Here is a 23,064-nt window from a genome sequence, read left to right as displayed (position 1 = left end):
TATCTTCCTTGCTCCCTTGGTAACAGAGTGGGTTATCAACCTTTTTTTAAATTGTCAATTTAATAGGAATATTTTTCTTAAGCATCTTTTCAATAGGTGTGAGAGCCATGTTTGTTTCCTTTATCTGTAGTATATTTATGCTTTTCATTCATTTTTCTTATTTAATTAATTATTTTAGAGACGAGGGTCTCACTTATTGCCCAGGCTGGCCTCGAACTCCTTGGCTCAGGAGAGCCTCCTGTCTCAGCATCCCGAATACCTGGGACTACAGACATGCACCACTGCGCTGGGCTTGTTCATTTTTATATTGAGATGATTCATATTATTTATAGGAACTCTGTGTTTTAATGACATTAATTTTTATCCTTTGACACGTTACAGATTTATTTTCCACAATTTTTCATTTGTCTTTTGACCTTGTTTAATTTTTTCAGCAGAAATTAAAAAATGTTTTGTAATTAAATTTATCAGTCTTTCTCAGAGCTTAGGTTTTGTGTCATAAGAAAGACCTTTCCTATTTCAATTATTTCTAATTAAAATTAAAATGAATATTCTTAGTTTTTCACCTGGTACTTTTACAATTTTATTTTTAAGTTAAGGGCACTTATTCATACAAAATATAAATTGAGTAAAGTATTGAAGTAGGAATCCAACTTTACTTCTCTTCCAGGTGGTTACCCAGTTATCGTAGTATCCTTTATTAAGTAGTCCAACTTTTCCCTACTGATTTGAAATGTTGTCTATAGGTGTACTTAGTTCCTACATATAATTTGGTGTTATTACTGGACTTTTTACTGTTTCATTTACCAGATTACCTAATAAGCCCATTCTTTGGTTATTCTCTTCCCTCATTCTACTTCCCAGTTTTCCTGGGAAATGTTCCTTGTTTATTTTTCCATAAAACTTAGAATTAGCTAATCAAGCCCCCCCCCATCCTGTTGATATTTTTATTGGTACTGCATTATATTTGTAGATTGATTTAGTGATAATTGACATCTTTTTGAGGTTTAAGAACAGGATCTATATTCATTTCTTCTGTTTAAGAACAGGATATATATTTATTTCTTATTGTTCCAGTCTTCTTTTGTATCTCTCAATAACACTGTAAAGTTGTTTTTTTTCCATATAGGCTTTCACATTTCTTGTTATGTTTATTCCTTGGTGTTAAATCTTTTCTGTTGCTATTATTAATGGAGTTTCTACTTCTATTTTTTCTCTGGTTGTTTGTGGGAATGGTATTCATTTTTTAATATTATGTACCTAGGTACCTTTGGAATTCTAATGTTATCTGTAATAGCTTCTCAATTATTTTTCCAGAAAATAGAAGTTACAGCTAAATAATATCATTACCAAATAATAATAATTTTATCTTCTTTCCATTTTTAATACTTCTTTCTTTCGTCAAATTGATTTGGCTAGTACTTTCCAAAAATATTAAACTGTAAGATAGTAGTGAATCTTTGTTTTATTCCTGACTTCAATACGATGTTTTTAATGCTTTCGTATTAAGATTAGATCTGCTCTAGCCTGGGCAACAGAGTGACACTCTGTCTCAAAAAAAAAAAAAAAAAAAAGCTTAGATCTGGCTTTAGATTAAAGTGTACATATTTTATCATGTTAAAGTGTCCAGCTATTATCATTTTAAAAGATTTTTTTAATCAATGGAAGTAAATTTTGCCAATGCCATTTCAGCATCTATGGGAATTATTATGTAATTTTTCTTCTTTGATCTACTGTTGTGGTGAATGGTGCTAATAGATTTACCATTACTGAACCATCTTCCTTGCTGCCGAATCAACTTGCTTTGTCTTTGTGTGTTATTTTAAATATGCTGCTGGATTCTGTTTGCTAAACTTTGCTTAGAAATTTTTGCATCACTCCTCATAAGCATTTTAGTTTTCTTTTCTATGTGTTATTTTTGTTGTATTATGCCACTTTCATAAAATTATTTCAAAGCATGTTTGCTTTTTCTATGTATTCCCCCCTACCCCCCACACCACATCTTTCTGGTTAAATGACATTGAAGTTAAAGATTTAGTTGTATTCCCAATGCACTCATTTGGTCCTCACGGTTTTTTGGCGGGCGGGGAGCACGAGTAGTTCTTGGACAATTATATCTACTTCTATGATAATTTGGCTGCTTATAATTTATATCTTTCAGGGGGAGCTTTTGGTAATTTATATTATCCTAGAAAATCATCCATTTCACCCAAATTTTCAAAATTATTTGCATGAATTGAGCAAGGTATTCTTTTATGATTCAAAAAAATAATTTCCTGTGTCTGAGACTATTTACTCATTATCATGTCTCATTTTCTATATGTGAGGTCTTGCATTATTTTCTCATTTAGAACCAGCTCTTGGATTTTTAAATATTAGTTCTAATGTTTTCTCTTTTCTTATTTATTAATTCATTTTCATTGTTTTAAATCCTTCTCTTAGCTTTCCATAGCTTTATTTTTGTGGTGGTTTTTACATCTTACATTGGATGCTTAATGTTTTCATTCTTCCCATGTGTTTAAATAAGATTTCTTCTGAGCACTGCTTTAGTTCTGTTCTATAGGTTGTAGGTTTCTCATTATTATTTTCTAAATATTTTGTCATTCCATTTTGATTTTTTGTTAACTTAGAGTCGTTCATCCTTTTTAACTTTTTCTTAAAATTCCCATCTATATCTTTTTTAATAGCTTTATTAGGATACAGTTAACATGCCATGTAAGTCACCTGTTCGAAGTGTACAAGTGAATGGTTTTTAGTATATTCACAGATATGTGCACTCATCACCCTAGTCAATTCTAAAACATTTCATCACCTCAAGAAGAAACACCATAGCCTTTAGCTGTCACCCCCTTTAATATTCTCTTCCCCCACCGCCTCTTCCCAGCCCTAAGCAACCACTAATCTATTTTCTGTCTTTATAGATTTCCCTGTTATGGACTTTCTCATATGAATGGAATCATATAGTATGTGGTCTTTTGTGTCTGGCTTTTTTCACTTTGCATAATGTTTTCAAGGTTCATCCATGTTATAACAGGTATCAGTACTACATTGCTTTTTAAGATTGAATAATACTTCCTTGTGTGGACATGCCACATTTTGTTTATCTATTCATCTGTTCATGGAAATTTAGGTTGTATTTACTTCTTGGTTATTATGAATAATGCTGCTATAAACATTTTCGTACAAGTTTCTGTGGACATGTTTTCATTTCTCTTAAGTATATTTGTAGAATTGTTGAGTCACATGATAATTCTATGTTCTGTGTTCAATAATTTGAGAAACTGCCAGAGTGTTTTCTAAAGTGGAATTTTGTGTTCCCACCAGCATTGTATGAGGGTTATGATTTCTCCACATCCCTGCCTACACTTATCTGAGTTTTTTGTTCTAACCATCCTACTGGCTGTGAAGTGGCCTTTTATTGTGGTTTTTAATTTGTATTTCCCTGATTATTAATGATGTCAAACTCCTTTTCATGTGCTTTTTTTTTTTTCCAGGATATTATGGAGGTACAAACATTTTGGTTACATGTTATGACTTTGCCACACAAACACCATGATTTTTGACCATTCGTATGTGTTAGCCATTCTCCTCTTTGGAGAAATGCCTATTCAGATCCTTTGCCCTATTTTTAATCGGGTTATTTGTCATTTCATGTTGTTGTAAAATTTGTATATATATTCTAGATACAAATCCCTTCTCAAGTACATGATTTGCAGATATTTTCTCCCATTCTGTAGTTGTCTTTTCATTTTCTTGATTGTGTCCTTAGAAGTACAAAAGTTTTTAGTCTTGATGAAGTCTAATTTATCTATTTTTTTCTTGTTGCTCATATTTTTGGTGTCATATCTAAGAATCTTTTGCCAAATTCAAGGTCATGAAGACTTATTCCTATTTTTCTCTAAGAGTTTTATAGTTTTGCTCTTACATTTATGTCTTTGATCCATTTTGAGTTAGCTTTTGTATTTGGTGTGAAGTAAGGGTTATCTCAACTGCCTATCTAGTCCCAGCACCATTTGTTGAAAAGACTATTCTTTCCCCGTTGAATGTTCGTGGCACCCTTGTTGAAAATCAGTTGACCATAAATTATGTGTTTATTTCTGGACTGTCACTTCTATTCCGTTGATCTGTATGCCTGTTCATGTGCTATTACCACACCGCCTTAGTTTTTGTTGCTTTGTAGTAAGTTTTGAAATCAGGAAGTGTGACTACTCTTATTTTATTCTTCCTTTTTAGGATTATTTTGGCTATTCTGGGTCCCCTTCAATTCCTTATAAATTTGAGAATCAACCTGTCAGTTTGTACAAAGAAGTCAGCTGGGGTTCTGGTAGACATTGGGTTGAATCTGTAGGTCAGTTTGGAGATTATTGCCATTTTGGTAATGTTAAGTCTTCCAATACATGAACATGAAATGTTTTTTTCCATTTATTTAGATATTTAATTTATTTCAACAATGTTTTGTGGTTTTCAGAGTCCATTTATACCTTGCTTGTCTTTCTCAGTCCTGTCATCCATGTCCATTACTATGTTTTCAGCTGTGTCTGTATTCCTTTGTGCTACTTCTAATGACAATTTCATTTCTGTTTTGGTTTTATTTTTCCCTTCCATTTCTTTTCTCTTCCTGACTGCTTATATTTTATTTCTTTCTGTTTTCTGTTTTTCTTGGGGTAGAATCTGTTTAAGTGTTTTATACATTTGAGACATTACAAATTTTGGTAAAGCCTATTGTCTTCCATCTCCTACTACCACCACTATAAAAGGAATACAAGCTTATTTTTAAATTTTGGAGAATATAGAAAAATTGAAACAAGGGGAAAATCATCCATAGTAATTTCACTTAAAGACAACTATATCAACATTTTTGGTATTTTACTTTGCTTTTAGTTTTTTGTCAGTGAATTATGTTTTATTTAATATTACATAAATAATTATTATATATCACCAGTAGGAACTTGGGATTCTCTTAGAAGTGTTCTGTATTTAAATGTTTTACTCACAAGCCTTGTATATGTTTTCTATTATTTTATCAGGAGGTGGAATCTGTTTCTCAGTTGACCATATGAATTACCTATTAGGTTTTTCTTCTAGCTGGTGACCTATTTTACCTCTCTCTTTCACTGCCAAGCTTTCAGAAAGAATAGACTTTGTTATTTATTCTAATTTCTCTCTTTTTTTCTCTTCTATCTATTGTAGTATCACTTCTGCTTCCATCTTCCACTCCAGTGTTCTTGCTAAGGTAATAACTTCCTAATTGCTAAATCCGGTAGCTATCTCTTAGTCTTCATCCTACTCAACTTCTCTAGAATTTTATTTTAACTATCTCCTATGCTAGACCCTGGGGATACATAATAATTAGACAAAGTTCCTATTCCTGAAGAGCTCTTAGTTATTCTTTTATCTCTTGAACGTCTCATTAGTTTTCCTTTATCTGCACTTTAATATTGATATCAGGAGTATATTTTGTTTGTTTGTTTGTTTTCCCTTCTTACTTTTTTATTTTCCCTGAGTAATATCATTAATATCCTGACAACATCCAGATCTGTCTCCAACTCAGACCTCTCTTTCTGGCCTATTTGCCAGTGGCCACTAGACGTTTCCACCAAGTGACTGATAAGTACCTTAAATAGAACATGTCTGAAAAACAATTTGATTGTCTTTCCTGCCAAACTTGTTCTTTATCCTGTGCTCCTTATCTTGATTATTTTAATGGCTACATCATCAGTGTAGTGAATCAAGCCACAAACATGGGAATCACATTAGATTCCTTCCCTTTATTTACCCCTTATCCAATTGGTCACCCCCCACACAGTCTTGTCGATTCTTCCTCCTTACCCGTACTCTATTTGTCCCTTTCTAGCTCTCCAGCCTCACCATTTATGTAACAACTTGCAGTTTCTTGCATTATACTGTTTCATGATTCTGTACATACCATTTCTTCTTCCTAGAGTAACATTCTCATAATTGTCTCTAAGACCCACTCAAGTATACCTTGATCTATACAGTGCTTTTTCTATTCTTTCTTAATAAATAGCTTATATTTATTGAGTAGTTACTATGTGTCTGGCTCTGTTCAGGGTGTTTGACAGCATTAACATATTTCATCCTTATAACCTTGGGATGTAAGTAACTTTTTCACTCCCTTTAGTGATGAGGAAACTAAGGCTTAGAGAGAAGCTATATAATTTACCTGAAGTTTATACAGTTCATGAATGTCAGAGTTAGGATTCAGACCCAGTCTGTGAGCTTTTAAAGCGCATGCTATTCTGCCTCTTTGTGCTACCACTTTCATTAATATATACAAAAGACCACAGTACTGAACTTACACTGAATTGCAATTATTTGTTTTCAGACTTACGTGCTTACTAGCTATGGGTTGCTTAAAGGCAAAAATAATGTCTTATTCCCTATCATCTTCTACAGAGACTGCAATACTGCCTGGCTCATTGTAGGCTTTTAGTAAATGTTTATTGAATGAGTTAGTAATTGTCAATGTCCATATTTGTTCTTGCAGGAGGGTCGAGTTTAGGTTGTTTTCCATTCTATAAATATATTTTATTTTTTTACCTAGGAATTTAGCACATATAGTTTTTGAATGGCTTTTCTAAATATTCTTTTTTAAAATACGATTTAATGTTGAATATTATCATTCATAGTTGTAGCATCCTTCCACTTGTGCCTTGATTCCGTCTCCTCCTGCCTTTTCAGATAACTGACATTATTATTTCTTTTCTGTCCTGTATATTCTTTCTCCCCATTGAATCCTTCCTATAGAATTTTTTTTTTTTTTTTTGAGACAGAGTCTCACTCTGTTGCTTGGGCTAGAGTGCTGTGGTGTCAGCCTAGCTCACAGCAACCTCAAACTCTTGGGCTCAAGCAATCCTACTGCCTCAGCCTCTCAAGTAGCTGGGACTACAGGTATGTACCACCATGCCTGGCTAATTTTTTCTATATGTTTTTAGTTGTCTGGTTAATTTCTTTCATTTTTTAGTAGAGATGGGGTCTCGCTCTTGCTCAGGCTGGTCTTGAACTCCTGACCTCGAGCGATCCTCCTGCCTCGGCCTCCTAGAGTGCTAGGATCGTAGGTGTGTACCACTGCACCCGGCCCTTCCTATAGTATTTGAACTTGCTTAAATTTTATCTCTTCTGATCCGCACCCCTCCACCCTGCTTTTTTCTAGAGTGCAGTGGCATCATCATAGTTCACTGCCACCTCAAACTCCTGGGCTCAAGTGATCCTCCTGCCTCAGCAGCTGGGACTACAGGTGCACACCATGGCACCCGGCTGACTTTGTTTATTCTCCTCAAACTATTTTAAGGCAGTTCCCCACTTTTTTTTTTTTAAGTCTTTAGTGGTTTTGTACTCTCAACATCATTAGACTTTTACCAGTATCTATACTGGGCAAGCTTGTAGACCACATTAAGGTTATGCTCACTTAAATATGTTTAAGTGTGGCTTCCTGTTATTGAACTCATCCTGCTTTCCCCCCAAAAGTTTTTTTCATTAATTTTTTAAACTCAAAAACATTATATATAATGGTAAAATTAAGTAGTATGCAAGAGGGGAAAACTTTCCCTTCCACTCGAGATCTCTAGTTTTCCAGTCTGTCTCCCCAGAGGTATCATCTGTTAGAGTTTCTGGTATATCTTTCCAGAAATAGAATTTACATATATATGCATATATGTTATCTTCATTTTTAAACAAATGAGAGTACAACGACACCTGTTTTTTTTTTTTAAATTAAAAATACATTTTAGGGATTGTTCTGTTAGCCCACTTAGATTCATCTTATGCTTCTTCCTGGCTGAAAGTATTTTGTTAAAAGAATGTGCTGTAATTTATCAACCACCCAATTGATGAGTATTTAGATTATTTCTGGTTTCTGTTATTTAAAAACATTGCAGTACCTAATGATAAATATTACCAACTTGCCTTTTAATATCTGTGTTTTTAAAATTTTCTTCAAGTTATATAATTTAAAACTTCACATTTATATTTATCCCTTTATTTTACTTACCTTTCCCATTCAGCTAATCTTTTATGCCCTTATTATGTTTTATCCCTATAATAATATTAGCTAGGCACTTACATAAACATTTACTCATAACCCAATGAGGGATAGAAACTATCATTGTCCCCTTTTTTATAGATAAGGAAGCTGAGGCACAGAGGATAAGACCTTGTCCAAGGACATATAGCTAGCGAGGGACAGAGCCAGGATTTGACCCAGGCAGTGTGGTTCTAAAGTCCACGCTCTTAACCACTATGCTGCACTCTTCTCTGCCCTCTGCCCTTCCCAAATCTTTTTGTTGCTACTACCATAATTCAGGCCTTCACTGCCTTAAACTGGACTACACTAATAATGTTTTTTGCCATTCCCAGTCTTCCTTTCCTAATCCATCCTATATATTGAGACAAGATTAATCTTCCTTGTATACAACTATGGTTATATTGCTTCCCAGATCAAAATCTTTCAGTGGCTTCCTGCTGCATTTAAAATCCAGCCCAATCTGATCATGTTCTTCCCTTTTATATTGGCTATACATCAGTGATTTTGCTCCACACTTTATCTGAGATGTGAGCCTTGAATTGTCTGTAAGACTAAATAGTGAAATTAGAAGTATGATGACTAGGAAGAAAATGAGATAAATGGTCTTTGGAGTTGAATGGTACTTTTTCTTTGTTTCTTTTTTTACCCATAGTAGCTCCTGCCATATGGTTTCATCAACAAACTGTCTACACAATTAATTTGGATCAGATGTGTAATTGATTAAATGTTAACCACAAATATCTTGGTGTCACATAAAACAAATTCCTTGAAATACACACGTATAAACAAGCCTAATGCAGGAATATGAAATTTCTAATGTATACTCCAAACTCAATACTTTAGAAAGAAATAAAATATATTTAGCTTTGAATACATGCATACATATAAAACAAAACATTGAAAACCATTCAGAGAGATAAATAACTTCTTAAAGCTACATCAAAAATTTTTCTGCTCAGTTATGATTTTAAGTCCTAAACTTGTCTGTGCATTTATAGAAAAAAATAATGCAAGTATTATTGCGAAATGTTATCTTTTGAAATTCTTATTTTGGAGTAAAGAATGGCTGTTATTTTTTATTGTAATACTTTATGCAGATGTCTTACAAGAAATCATGTACTTTGGCAGTAATCATATCTGACTTCTTTTAGTTTTATATTTAAGATATTCTCATTGACTCTCTGCTTTTTTGTAAAGCAGGATTCTCATCAATTATTCAAAATAGCTTGTTTTTAAGTATTATGCTTTTTTAAAGTTTAAAAAATATCAGATATTAAGAATTTGCTGCTTAGTAACTATTATTTGCCTTTTGCCAGGTTTAGTGCAGTGTAAACTTTTATTGCCTTTGGTTGAATCTAGGTATTTTCTTGGAAGGCATTGCATTTGCCAATAGAAAATGGTGGCCTGAGAGAAGAGAAAGTGAGTTCATAAAGAACAGTTGTGTCTTCACTTTCAAAATTGATTACTTTTTTGGTTTTAATCAAGGAACAGAATGAGTAGCAAAAGTAGTCAATGACATACCTGGATACACCACTTAACTATTGGAATTTGCAGATTTTCTTCTGCTTAGTTCCTCAGTTTCACTTGAAGAAACAGTGAGGGCTCCATAACTCTAAAGATCTATGCCTCTTTGGTGTTCTTTAAAGGAGGTAGGTTGCAAAATTTTAGTTCATCAGACATTGTCAAAATGTATTAATTTAAAAAATCTGTTTTTCTTAGTTTCCTGCATTTATACTCCCCTAGCCCATAATCTTTCTCTCTCAAGGATGTTTTTAGATAGGCTTCTATGACTTGGGATGTGAACAAAAAGAAGAATGTTTTTGGAGAGAATGGTTATTCTCTGTATACTCAAATTAAGGTGCAATAAATCCAGAAGCAAGAAAAGACTAAATAATGTATTCTGATCTTGAGTGGGTTATTGCTATAAATTTTTATTTCATTATAATCAGGATTCAAATATTTAGTTTTTAGTAAAGAAACTGGGTTATTTTTTAGGGTTTTACGTTGTAATCTATATTCATTTTATTTTTTATTTATTTATTTTTCTTTCTTTCTTTTTTTTTTTTTTTGAGACCAAGTCTCACTCTGTTGCCCGGGGTAGAGTGCCGTGGCCTCGGCCTTGCTCACAGCAACCTCAGACTCCTGGGCTCAAGCAATCCTCCTGCCTCAGCCTCTCGAGTAGCTGGGACTACAGGCATGCGCCACCATGCCCAGCTAATTTTTCTATATATATTTTTAGCTGTCTGTATAATTTTTTTCTATGTTTAGTAGAGACAGGGTCTCGCTCTTGCTCAGGCTGGTCTTGAACTCCTGAGCTCAAACAATCCGCCTGCCTCGGCCTCCCAGAGTGCTAGGATTACAGGTGTGAGCCACCACGCCCGGCCTGTTTTTTTCTTTTTTTGAGACAGAGTCTTACTCTGTTGCCCGGACTAGAGTGCCGTGGCGTCAGCCTAGCTCACAGCAACCTCAAACTCCTAGGCTCAAGCGATCCTCCTGCCTCAGCCTCCCAAGTATCTGGGACCACAGGCACGCACCACCATGCCCAGCTAATTTTTTCTATATATTTTTAGTTGTCCAGATAATTTCTTTCTATTTTTTAGTAGAGATGGGGGTCTTGCTCTTGCTCAGGCTGGTCTCGAACTCCTGACCTCAGGTGATCCTCCCGCCTCGGCCTCCCAGAGTGCTAGGATTACAGGTGTGAGCCACCGCGCCCAGCCCTGATTGATTTTTGAATGTTAAATCATCCTTAAATTCTTGGAATAAATTTTACTTGGTTATGACATATCTTCTTCATATAAGTTTGATTTGATTTACTAATATTTTATTTAGAATTTTTGTGCCTGTGTTTATAAGGGATATTAATCTATAATTATTTTTAATATTCTTATCAGGTTTTGATACTAAGATTATATTATACTAGTTTCCATAACTGAGTTTCTTTATTCTCTGAAAGTGTTTGGATAGGATAGGTATTATCTCTTTCTTAAATGTTTGGAGGAATTTACCAGTGAAGCCATCTAGTATTCTTAAGTTTTTTACACAATACTTAAATTTATATTTTTCTATCCATATCTGTATTAATCACTTTCTTTATCCTTCTTCTGAACAAGACAGACTTTAACCTTCTTCTGCTTTTCCTTCTCCCAACCCCCCTTCCTACCTAATCAACAATTATTTCTGTTGATATCAATATAGTTTTGAATGTTAGTAAGGTTTTGTGTTTTTCTTCCCAGTCAGTACTTATTTAGATAGAAAGCTTTTACGGTTTTTCTGTTTACTCTTCTCATGCTTTGTTTCTTATTCTTGGATTAAATTTTATTTCAGATATATATCTGAGTAATTCTTTCTTGAGAAGTCTAAGGGAAACAAACTTTTTGGGTCCTTGCCCATCCAAGGATCTTGTTCACTCTCCTTCTTGGACAAGAGTTTGAGTAGGTATAAAATTCTATATTTAAAAGTATATCCAGTTGTCCCAGGACCACTCGTTGAAAAGACTATTTATTGCCTACCGAATAGTCTTGTTACCCTTCTCAAAAATCAATTGACGTAGATGTTTTTGGGTTTACTTCTGCACTCTCTATTCATTCCATTGATCTGCATGTCCATCCTTATGCCAATACCACACTATTTTGAATACTGTATCTTTTTAGTAAGTTTTGAAATCAGGAAGTATGTATGAGTCTTCCAACTTACACTTCTTTTTCAAGATTGTTTTGATATTCTAGGTTCCTTGCATTTCCATATGAAGTTCAGGATTAAGCTTGACCATTTCTGAAAAACAAACAAGGCAGTTCAAATTTTGATAGAGATTGCTCAATTCTCTTTTGGATCTCAGCTTTTTAGAAGTCTTTCTTTTTATTTTTTTTTGGAGACAGAGTCTTGCTCTGTTGCCCAGGCTAGAGTGCTGTGGCGTCAGCTTAGCTCACAGCAACCTCTAACTCCTGGGCTTAAGCAATCCTTCTGCCTCAGCCTCTTGAGTAGCTGGGACTACAGGCATGTGCCACCATGCCCGGCTAATTTTTTCTATATATTTTTAGTTGTCCAGCTACTTTCTTTCTATTTTTTTAGTAGAGACAGGGTCTCACTCTTGCTCAGGCTGGCCTCGAACTTCTGACCTCGAGCAATCCTCCTGCCTCGGTCTCCCAGAGTGCTAGGATTACAGGCGTGAGCCACTGCGCCTGGCCTCAGCTTTTTAAGAATATATGCTTTTCTACTTTTTAATATTTAGGTCTTGATTTAATGCTCATTCATCTTTATTTGAGGGTCCTGTGAATGTTAAATCTATTTATTGCAGCGGGTCTCCACTGATTGTGGATAGGGATGGAATGTGCACTGAGATGAAGTGTACCATTCGCCATTCTTCTTCAGTGTGACTATTTCCTCTTCTGTCTGAGTGTTAATATCCACACAGGTCTCTGTCCTATCTCTCTGATCCAAGTATTCATACTTACTATTCCTAGCTGGAGAGTGTTTGTTGCCACTGTTCCCATCTGGGAGCAAATACCTCTATTCTACAATGCTTGAGTTAGAGAGGGTGGGAGGAGCTGATCTTCTTCATAACTGTTGTGCTACCCTCCAATCAGTCATGCTGTAAATTTTGTCAATTGTTTCATTTCTTCCAGCTGTCTTCCACCTCTGGGCTTAGTTTTACCCTGAGAGCTACTTTCACCATCTGCCCTAGTCCTCTACTCTTCATATATAGGAATGTGGTTTCCTCCTTTAGTCTGATTCTATCAATTTATTATCTTTCAGTGATTCCTTATAGTGTTAGTCCACTAAGGGCATGTCTTGCTTTCTTTTGATTATGGATTTTTTTTTAATGGCTTTTGTGTCATTTGGGAGATTTAGGGGGAAGGTGAGCTTGCTTGCAGTGTGCTTAGCCTACCATCTTGATTCAGTCTATGACCATATTATATTTACAGTGAAGTAAACTTAGTAAAAAGGAGAACAAATTTAAAAACCTAGCAAAAAATAAAATATTGATGAAACCATTGAGGAAATTATGATTTTTGTTTTGAAAGGTAGAAGCAATCACTAATGAAGATTGGCAGTTTACATATATAAAAATTAAAAGTTCAGTGAACAAAAGTTAAGACCAGGAATATATTTATATGAAATTGGAAAGACGTATATTTCTTTAAAAATAAAAAAACCTTTTTCTTGGTGTTACACTGCTATGTTGCTGGTTTCTCTTTTTTCCTGCTCTTTGGGTGAAAGAATGAAATGTGGGTTCTGAGGTCAGTGCCTACCTTGCTTGAAAAACCTGCATGGAGTCAACATTAGCCTCTGCCTATGTTGGTGGCTGAGAGAAACACATGCCAAAGATGTTTCACAGAAGCTCTGAGAAAACGTAAAAAAGGATTTCAGATTACCACTTTGATTCAGTAATTTTTAATGTTATTCCCTCAGTGTTATTCTAAAGTAGTTTTATATTTTTGCATTATAACATAATATGTCTTAGAATTTTTAAATAACATAGAATGGGTAATAACCCCAGCCCCGATCATAACCACTGTTAACCCTGGTATGTTTCTTTCCATTTTTTAAATCATTTTTTAAAATAAATATGGTATTGTTTTCCTTCTAGTCCAAAAGTAATACCTACTCAGTGAGAAAGCTTGGAAAATAAAGATCAGCATAAAGGGGAAAAAACAAAAATGACTCATAATGACCATCCAAAGATAACCACAATTAAAATTTGATGTATATCTTTCCTGTATTTTTCATGAATATATAAACACTTTTTTCTTTACTAAAATGGTATCATAATTTAATGTTATTTTGTACCTTGCATTTTTCATTTATAATACATTGTGAATGTTTTGTCATGTTAATAGTTTTGTATATACTTTTTAGTGATGTGTAGAATATGAGCATATTTAAGTATGTTTATTTAGCATACTTACTTAACCATCTCCCTGTCATTGGACATTGAAAATGTTTCTAATTTTTTACCATTATAAATAATACCATAGTTAATATCTTTGTCCATACATCTTTCCATGCATCTATGATTATTTCTTTAGGAATAGATTCGTAGAAGTGGAATAGCTGGGTCAAAGGGTATGTACATTTTAATGCTTTTGATATAATAAAAATGTCAAATTTTAAGCTAATCACTTGTTATATTCTGTCTTGTATTGCTATCCAATTGTTTTATGTGTCTGTCTTGTCTCCCTAATTAGAATATAAGCTTCTTGAGGGCAAGGGAAGTTTCTTATACATCTTATGTATCCTTTGACAGTGTGGTTTACAGTGTTGAACTTGGAGTCATCAACACATACTGTATTGATTTAAAGCAGTGGTTCTCTAGGCTTTTGAATGTCATAAACCTGTAAATTTAAAAAAATATATGTATGTATACATATATTTGGATAGATACAGGCTTACAAATTTTCTATTTTTCCAAGAAAGGATATTAAAAAACAAAATCATTTCATAAATTAAAGAATACTTAACAACAAAAAAGTTCTAATCTCTGAAAAAAGGATAGGCCTTTAAATAGAACATTTTAGTTTTTTGAAAAACTCAACTGCTTTGTCCATATTTTTCTCATTTTGTGTTTGGTGAATCTTCACCTTAGCCTAGCAGTGGACTGCAGACCAACATTTGGGAACCACTGATTTAAGAGACTTAGAGTGTTAAAAGATAAACCTTTTTGCAAAATAAATAATTCTTCCCCTTGCCCACGAGTCTGTATTCTCTACAATACTAAGTAAATGTGCCATACATTCTGTGTAATGCCATTTTATTACACATAATTTGTATGTCTCTATGTACAGGTTCTGTAGTAAGCAAACTAGACCTTGCTAATGAACATCTGAATATATTTCCAACTGTCAAAAATAAAAACCATTCTCTTTCTAGGGAATCTGAGACAGGGTAAGTGTGGTATAATGGAACAAGGGCAGGTTTTACAGTCAGAGGCCTGGGCTTGAATCCTGGCTCTGGTGTTAAATCACTTAATTTTCCTTACTTGTAAAATTATGATGATAATATTGTCTTCAAAGTATTTTTATAGCCCCTGTAACAGCAATTACTGCACTGTAATATAATTATTTGTGTATACATCTGCCTTCCTCATAAGACCATGGGCTCTTAAGAGTAGGAGTCATATCCTTCTTTTGCAACCCTAGGTTGCCTGGGACTCCAGACATAGCAGATGCTTAATAAAATGACTGTGGAATCAGTACAAGATTGTTGTGAGAGTTATATGAGATAATATATGTGGAAGCTCTTTGTAAACTTTAGGCATTATACAAATGTTAATTGTTTTTATTGTCAATAAGAACTATTTTTGGTAGCTGTCGAAACTTGAGGAAAAGAGAAAATTATCACATTTAACAGTTCCATAAATGCATTGAATTTTTCTTCTATTTATAAGAGAACAGTTTTAATTGGGGTTAACATGGAGCTAATTTGCTTCCTGGGAAGGTAGATGAACTCCTCTCTTCCCTTCCTCCATGGAAGTGCCAAGATAGTAAATGTTTGTTTTATTTAGTTGCTATCATAAAATTTTAGTAGGATCACCTTATTTTATATTGAAAGGATGCTGCCCATTGCTTTATCTTCTTAACCATATAATTTATAAAAGAAGGATACAAAACCTTGAAGAGAACAGGAGCCTATGTTACGCCCAATTAGTTTTGGTCAGATATATTTTTTTGACATAACTGACTTAAATAAATGTCATTGTTTCTAATGTTCGTAAAGCTCCTGTTAATTTTTGCCTACAAGATGGCATTGTGATTACTGAGTGCACATACTATTGAACCATGCTTCTGAAAAAAGGTGCACACAATTGTTTGTGTTTATTTGGGGATAAGAGTTAAAACCTTTTGTCACAGCTTATATATTAATTTAATTTTGACTTCCAAAACAGGGTTAAATGCTACTTTACATCACTTTCTTTCTGTATTCAAGTATTGTTTTGTTTTCTGTTTTTCTGTCTTTATAACTACAGTAACTATGTATTATTTGCCATGTGTTGTATGTGTCTGACTTATTGCTGATGATTGTGGTAACAGGTAAGAAGAAAATACGATGGGACCCAGTTAGGAGGCGCTTCATTCAGTCCTGTCCCATCATAAGGATCCCTAACAGGTTTTTGAGAGGTGGGTGATAACTAGCAAGAGATCTATGCTTCATATGGGTTAAAGGGAACTTTGAATGAATTTTCTAAATCCAAAACTCTGGTTTTTAAAAATTGTCTAAATAGCCAATGAAACAATTGGAGTGAGAAAGGTCTAGAACTTAATTTTAAACCTATGTTTCATGTAGGCCACTGTAATTATAAGTTTGGTACTGTAATTATAAGTTTTGGGGAGTTAGAATCACTTAATATGTATTAGATGGTAGAAACCAGTAGTGTTCCACTGTAACCATATTAGAAACAACTTTGGGTGGATAATTTATAAAATATAGGCATGGGAAAGAATTTTCTAAATATAATTCTAATGAAGAAATAAAAGATTAATTTATTTGATGATAGAAAACAAAAAACCTCTTATGTCAAATACCATAAATAAAAAGATAAATAACAAGGGAGAAATATTTATAACAAATGGGTTATATTGTGAATATATAAAGAGTTCTGATAAATCAATAGGTTAAAAGCAGATGTCCACTAGAAAAATAGGTAAAAAGATATGAGTAATCAATTTGTAAGAAAGAAATGTTAATAAATATGAACAAATATTTGTTTTCACTATTATTATAAACATGACAATTAAAACAATAAGATATTTTCACTTACTAGGTTGACAAAGGCTAAAAATAAGAATACTCAGTGTTGGCAAGGGTATGGGAACATGAACCTCATATGTTGAAGGAAGTATAAATGTTATATAGCCTTTCTGGATCCAATTTGGCCATATGTATCAAAAATGTTAAAAATGTTCATACCCTTTGACCTAGTAATTCTTACTTTTAGAAATGTTGCATTCCTTCTACTTTTTATTTTTTCCACTAAAACATACTCCATACTGAATAAAGAAAATCTCAAGAAGGTTGAAAATTCTGGTTCACACTATTTTTCTAGATATAACAAATTGTCAGACAAGCATACTTAATGTTGTAATTTAGACTTTATTAAATTATTTATAAGCCAGTGTATCTAATTTTAACTGAACAGATTTTAAAAATAACCTAGGAAAAAATCTTGTAGCTGCAATAGATGTTTCTATATCTAGTGCCTAACCTATTTTTAGCAGTCAAGCTCTAGAGCAGGAAAAGAATAAAATCAAGCCTAAATTGGTCAAGATAAGATACTTAAGATAATGTGCTATCTTTTATCATAAATAATTTTATGATTATGATAAATAATTTTATTGATAAAAAATTAAAAGACAATTTTAGTATTATGTGACCAAAAAACCATTGTGCACACGTTGGCCAAGCAGGCACGTCTAATTCTATAACATTTTTTCTTTTTTCTATTTATAAATTAGAATGCTAATTTATTGATTTACAATGAGAACTCTAACTTGTGCTGAATAAAGCATAAATTAAGCTTCATTATTTAATTATATTACTATTATTTTATTATTATATAAGCATAATTAAGAAATTATTTAATTAGGATATAGAATTCAGTATAATTATATGAAAATATAAACATAAAAACAAAGGATATAGTAACATAACTGGTTATACCTGGATGGTGGGATTTTATTTTCTTTTGTATATTTTGTTTTTCAACCTTTTAATCATAAAAAAAAAATTGCACAGGTAAGTTTCATACCATTGGTTATTTGTAAGCTCTCAATTGCCTGAAATAATGGCTGAGTAAGATGATCTCTGACCTTGTTGAGAAGTGAGGCGGTAGTTAACTCAACCTTAGCAATATCAAGATCACCAGTGGCTTTATCTTAGTTCTCACCCTCTTTGACCTGTCTGTAGTGTTTGATACTGTTGACCACCTGCCCTTTCTTAAATTTTTATCTTCTTTGGGTTGCTTTACTGTACAATCCTAGATGTTTTCTTCCTGCCTCTTTGATTGTTCATTCTGTTTCCTTCGCCAGCTTCTTTCTTCTTCCCTCTAAAGGTGGGTTTTGCTCCAGTGTTCTATCCTTCTCTCCATTATCTCCTTTGGTTGTCTCATGAACTTTCACAGGCTCAACTATCTTCCTTTGTTTGTTCGTTCATTCTTTCAGTATTTGATTGCTTCCTATGTACCAGGCACTGTGCTAGCTTGATGATCTAGATAATAGAGAATCAGGTAAACAGATAATTACAGAATAATATGAGTGTAATTCTTTGTGGTAAGTGTCCTGATAAGGTAGTATGGAATGGGAGCACACAGAAGAGGTACATGACTCAGCTTGGTGGGAGGAGGTTGAGAGAGAAGTGGCCATCAGGATGACTTTTCAGAAGAGATGTGCTGAAAGGCTGAGTAGGTGTTAGCAAGGGAGGGTTAGAACCTCTCATCCCATGAGGACCAAGCAGCTTGAGTAAAGGCATTTAGGCAAAACAGGGCATGGTGCTTTCAGAGCTATGGAGGATATTCAGCATTAGGATGGGGGAAAGGGTGGACAGAGGAAGCTGGAGAGTGCACAGATCAAGTCGGGCATCACCCAAGTGGAGTTTTCAGGATGAGATTTGGTTTTTTAATGGGTGAAGAGATTTAACTGAAAGACAAGTTATGAGATTATTACAGTTACCAAGATGAGAAATGATGGATACAGAAATTAAGGTAATTATAGTAGGAATGGAGAGTAGGAATTGATTTGAAATATAAAGAAGTGGAATTAGATTAGACTTGATGACTAATTGAAGAGGAGGAGGTGCTCTTCATCAGCTGTTATATAGGTAGATGGAGGGGCAGGTTTTAGTGAAAAAATGATAAATTCAGTTTAATCTCTCCAAACCAATAATAGCACATCCTTTAAGACTCAATCTGAGAGTTATTCCAGGGAAACTTCCTTGGCAAGCCTGTCCCCTCTTTGTTCTGATGGCACCCTTTGTGAACGTGTTTGCATCATGGCACTTATTGCGCCAAATTGTAGTTGTTTGTTTACTTGTCTGTGCCTCCTGTTAGACTGTAAGCTCTGTAAGGGCAGGGACAGTAGGATGGTGCCTTTCATTTCTTTATCTTCAGTTTGCAGCACAGTGCATGTAGTAGGTTTATCATATGTATATGAGTTGAATTGAATTACTAAACAGGCTGTGATCAGGGAGGAGGAGGAGAATAAAATTTTAGTACATTCTCAACTTCTTTCTGATGGTGGTGACAATGAACTAATGAATTGTTGAGAACATGAAAATGCTATTGTTTAATGTTTCATTAGTTTTTTTTTTTTTAACTTATCTATACTTTTCAAATAGTCATTTCCAAGCCTCTCATTTTGGGAATCCTTTGCATTATGTCTTTTGATTTTGATTGTAGACAGTTTCATAGGGCCCGTTTCCTGTCACTAGATTCCTTCACTAGATCCTGCATATTCTCTAAAAGACACCAATTAAAAGTGTGGTGTAGTGAAAACAATACCTATGTAGTGAAAGCAGTGGGTTTCCATTATAAGATGATGGACTAAACATACCCATTTACCTTCCCCTGCTTCTCAGATATCATTGAAAATGACAAAACAGACATAAAACAAAGAATAAATCATCATTGTAATAAAAAAACAGAAAAGGGAGACTTTGAAGCTAAATTACCTGTGTCTGAATCCAGGCTCTGGCATTTACCAACTGTGTGACCTTGGGCAAGTTGCTTATTCTGTTTTTGCCTCAGTTGCCTCATCTATAAAGTTAGAGTTATTGTGAAGATCAAGAGAGACAATATGTGCAAAATACTTAGGAAAATTTTTTACATATGGGAAATGTTGAATTAATGTTAGGTGCTGTTATTATAATGCCAGAAATTTTGAGGAATTTCAGGGTGATAGAAGGCAGTTGGAATTATATTGATTGAAGAAACAGCACAAAATAAAATGCAACCCAAAATAGGTGCTCCTGCTGCATGACAGAAATCAGAGAATTTCTTAGTAGAGCTCTTTTCTGAAACTCTAAGTTTAGAGACAGCAAGTATAGGAAGAGGGAGCAGGTTTGGGGGAAGTTGGAACATCAGGGCAAACAAAGAACTGCTTTCAAAACAGTTACTTTCCCTACTCCTTCTCTCCCTCTTTTCACATAAAGAGCTCTAGCAATGGCATTCATTCCCAGGATAAAGCCATGAATTCTTCAAGCAAAGTAGGGGATTTGCTTTGGGGAGGTCATTGTGAGCATGCACTGGGATTGGACAGAGTGCACAAAGCAGACCCTTAGGTAATGGACCTCCACAATAGACTGGATGAGGACGGTGGAGTGGGGGGAAGAAAAGAAAAGGAGCTCCATCAAGGATTGGTGTACATCAAAAGATCATACCATTGAAATATAGCTTGCCTTGTTTTGGCAATAAGGTAAAACCGCCTTCTTTTTCTCCACTTCTAAAGGGAAACATGTCTGTCACTGTACCACTTACTTGCAGAGACCCCCCAGTCAGACAGACCTCCCATTTGGAGGTTTTGGAGACTGACTAATACAACTGTTGAGGAGACACATATTTCTTACCATAACTAACCAATGTGTTCATTTATTATAATAATATGAATAGGTGATCAACGTTCACCAGACATTTGAGGGAAACTAGACTTAGAAGAGAGTGACTAAGATGAACAAATAAAACAGCTGCCCATGGTGGGAATAGAGATAACGAGGAAGCAGAATGGAACTTTAGTAAGTTCAAATCACAGGAGGTAGCCTCACAGAGCCAAGAGTGAATTGGATCCATAAATAAAAAGCCAGCTGCCATGAATAAAAAGTAATAATTAACAAATTAGTTCTATGTTGAAGAATTGATTGCTGAAATAAAAACTCAGTTGGAGGGCTAAATAATAGGCTTACAACCAGTTACTTTTCATGAAAATAAAGTAGAGGAAATAGGCAGACCATAAAGACCTACAGACAGAAAGTACATGAGGAAAATTTATACTGTGAGGATAGATCTAAGTGATCCAGTATCCATTTCACAGGAGTCAGAGAAGGAAAGGCAAACAATGGAAGGGAAAAAATAAAGAAATAAAGAATAGTTCCCTATACTGAAGACTCTTAGTTTTCCAGTATAAAGGGTACACCAAGGAGCAAGCAGGAAAAATGCAAAAACAAACCAACAAAAAGCACATTCCTATACATTACTGAACTATTTATAATTCCAGAGGTAGAAAATGAGTTACATGAAAGACTCAAGACTGAAAATCAGACTGGTATGCAGGGAATTCTCACCTGTAACATGGTTTGCCAGAAGATAAGTAAGTGCCTTTAGTATTCCGAGGGGAAATTATTTTCAAGACAGAATTCTGACCAGCCTGAGCAAGAGTGAGACCCCGTCTCTACTAAAAATAGAAAGAAATTATCTGGCCAACTAAAAAATATATATACAAAAAAATTAGCCGGGCATGGTGGCTCATGCCTGTAGTCCCAGCTACTAGGGAGGCTGAGGCAGTAGGATCGCTTAAGCCCAGGAGTCTGAGGTTGCTGTGAGCTAGGCTGATGCCACGGCACTCACTCTAACCCGGGCAACAAAGTGACACTCTGTCTCAAAAAAAAAAAAAAAAAAAAAAAAAAAGACAGAATTCTGTACTCAGCCTTACTAATGTTTAAGTGAGGAGTCAAAATAAAAAAGATCTCCAAAAGTTTATGACATACTTCCATTATAAGAAAACTCCTTGAAGAAGTACTCCCAGTAAAATGAAAAATCCAAAAATGAGGAAGATTTGGATACAAGAAGCAGTAGTGTGCAAAGAAACCAGTAAAACTTGAAGTTGGGTTTAAATAAGGGGAACATGAAGCCTAGTGTCAGTGTTGAGACTTCTAAAAATATAGAGAAATACACACAGTTGATCCTTGAACAACTCAAGGGTTAAGGACACTGACCCTCTGCACATCACTTTTGACTCTGCAAAAACTTAACTACTGATAGCCTACTATTGACCAGAAGCCTTATTGATAACAAATAGTCGATTAACACATATTTTGTATATGTATTAATATTAAAATATATACTATATTCTTATAATAAAGTAAGCTAGAGAAAAGAAGATATTATTAAGAAAATCATAAGGAAGGGAAAATATGTTTGCTATTCGTTAAGTGGAAGTGGATCACCGGAAAGGTCCTCATCTTTGTCATCTTGACATTGAGTAGGCTGAGGAGGAAGAGGAGGAATTGGTCTTCATGTCTCAGGGGTGGCATAGGCAGAAGAAAACCCACATATAAGTAGAACCACTCACTTCAAACCTGTGTTGTTCAAGGGTCAACTATGTGACATTCTGTAACTAAAATTAAACAAATTGGGAGTAGTGCTTAAGATCCTATAATTTTTTGTTTTAAAATTTACAGATGTAATATCTACTTATTAAAAGAAAAATTCAAATAATATGGAAATATAAAGGGTGAAAAGTGAAGGTTCTTATTGCAAGGATATATAACGAGTTTGTACAGATCAATTAAAAAAAAAAAGGTATCTCAATAAGAATGTATGAGAGGTTTGAACAGATATTTCCCAAAAGAAAAAATCCAAATGGCCAATAAACATGAAAACGTGCTCAACCTCATTAGTAATGAGAGAAATGCATATTAAAAACCACAAGATATGTCTACGAACCCATAGGAATTTCTAAATTAAAAAGACTGATAATAGGTACTTAATAGAAGTGTTACCCAATTCCTGAACCAGAGCAGTTAACGCACTGACTACCATGTGAGTTGTCCTTAACTCAGGTTAGTTTTGAGCCCAGAGCCTCGTGAAGTAATACCCTACGGTTGGTTTGTGAAAATCGTACTTGTTGATATTCTTATTGTTACAATTAATGCTGACAATTTAATTCTAAAAATGTGGATTGGATTGCATATAACTCATGCACAGAAAACAATAAAAAATAACAAGTTAGAAAGGATCATTTTGTTTTAATAAAACAACATGGCCCCAGGGAAAAAAAATTTTTTCTAGTGTGGCAGTCAATGTGGTAAAATAGGTTTAC

At 34.2% G+C, this 23,064-nt stretch overlaps 1 protein-coding gene across 2 annotated transcripts in view; it reads left to right on the top strand.

The window, feature by feature from the left end:
* The window catches only part of KLHDC10 (kelch domain containing 10), a 51,650-nt gene that overhangs the window by 4,406 nt on the left and 24,180 nt on the right, over positions 1–23,064 (top strand). The window contains exon 2 of one of the 2 annotated variants that reach the window (XM_045565502.1): positions 16,072–16,158. The exons of the other annotated variant lie outside the window; for it this stretch is intronic. Coding sequence (XP_045421458.1) covers positions 16,072–16,158 — 87 coding nt within the window. The remainder of the gene's footprint in view (positions 1–16,071; positions 16,159–23,064) is intronic. 2 annotated transcript variants of the gene reach the window in all.

The sequence above is a fragment of the Lemur catta genome, chromosome 11 (genome assembly GCF_020740605.2).
Source record: "Lemur catta isolate mLemCat1 chromosome 11, mLemCat1.pri, whole genome shotgun sequence".
NCBI lineage: Eukaryota > Metazoa > Chordata > Mammalia > Primates > Lemuridae > Lemur > Lemur catta.
This window is presented reverse-complemented; position numbering and strand designations above follow the sequence as displayed.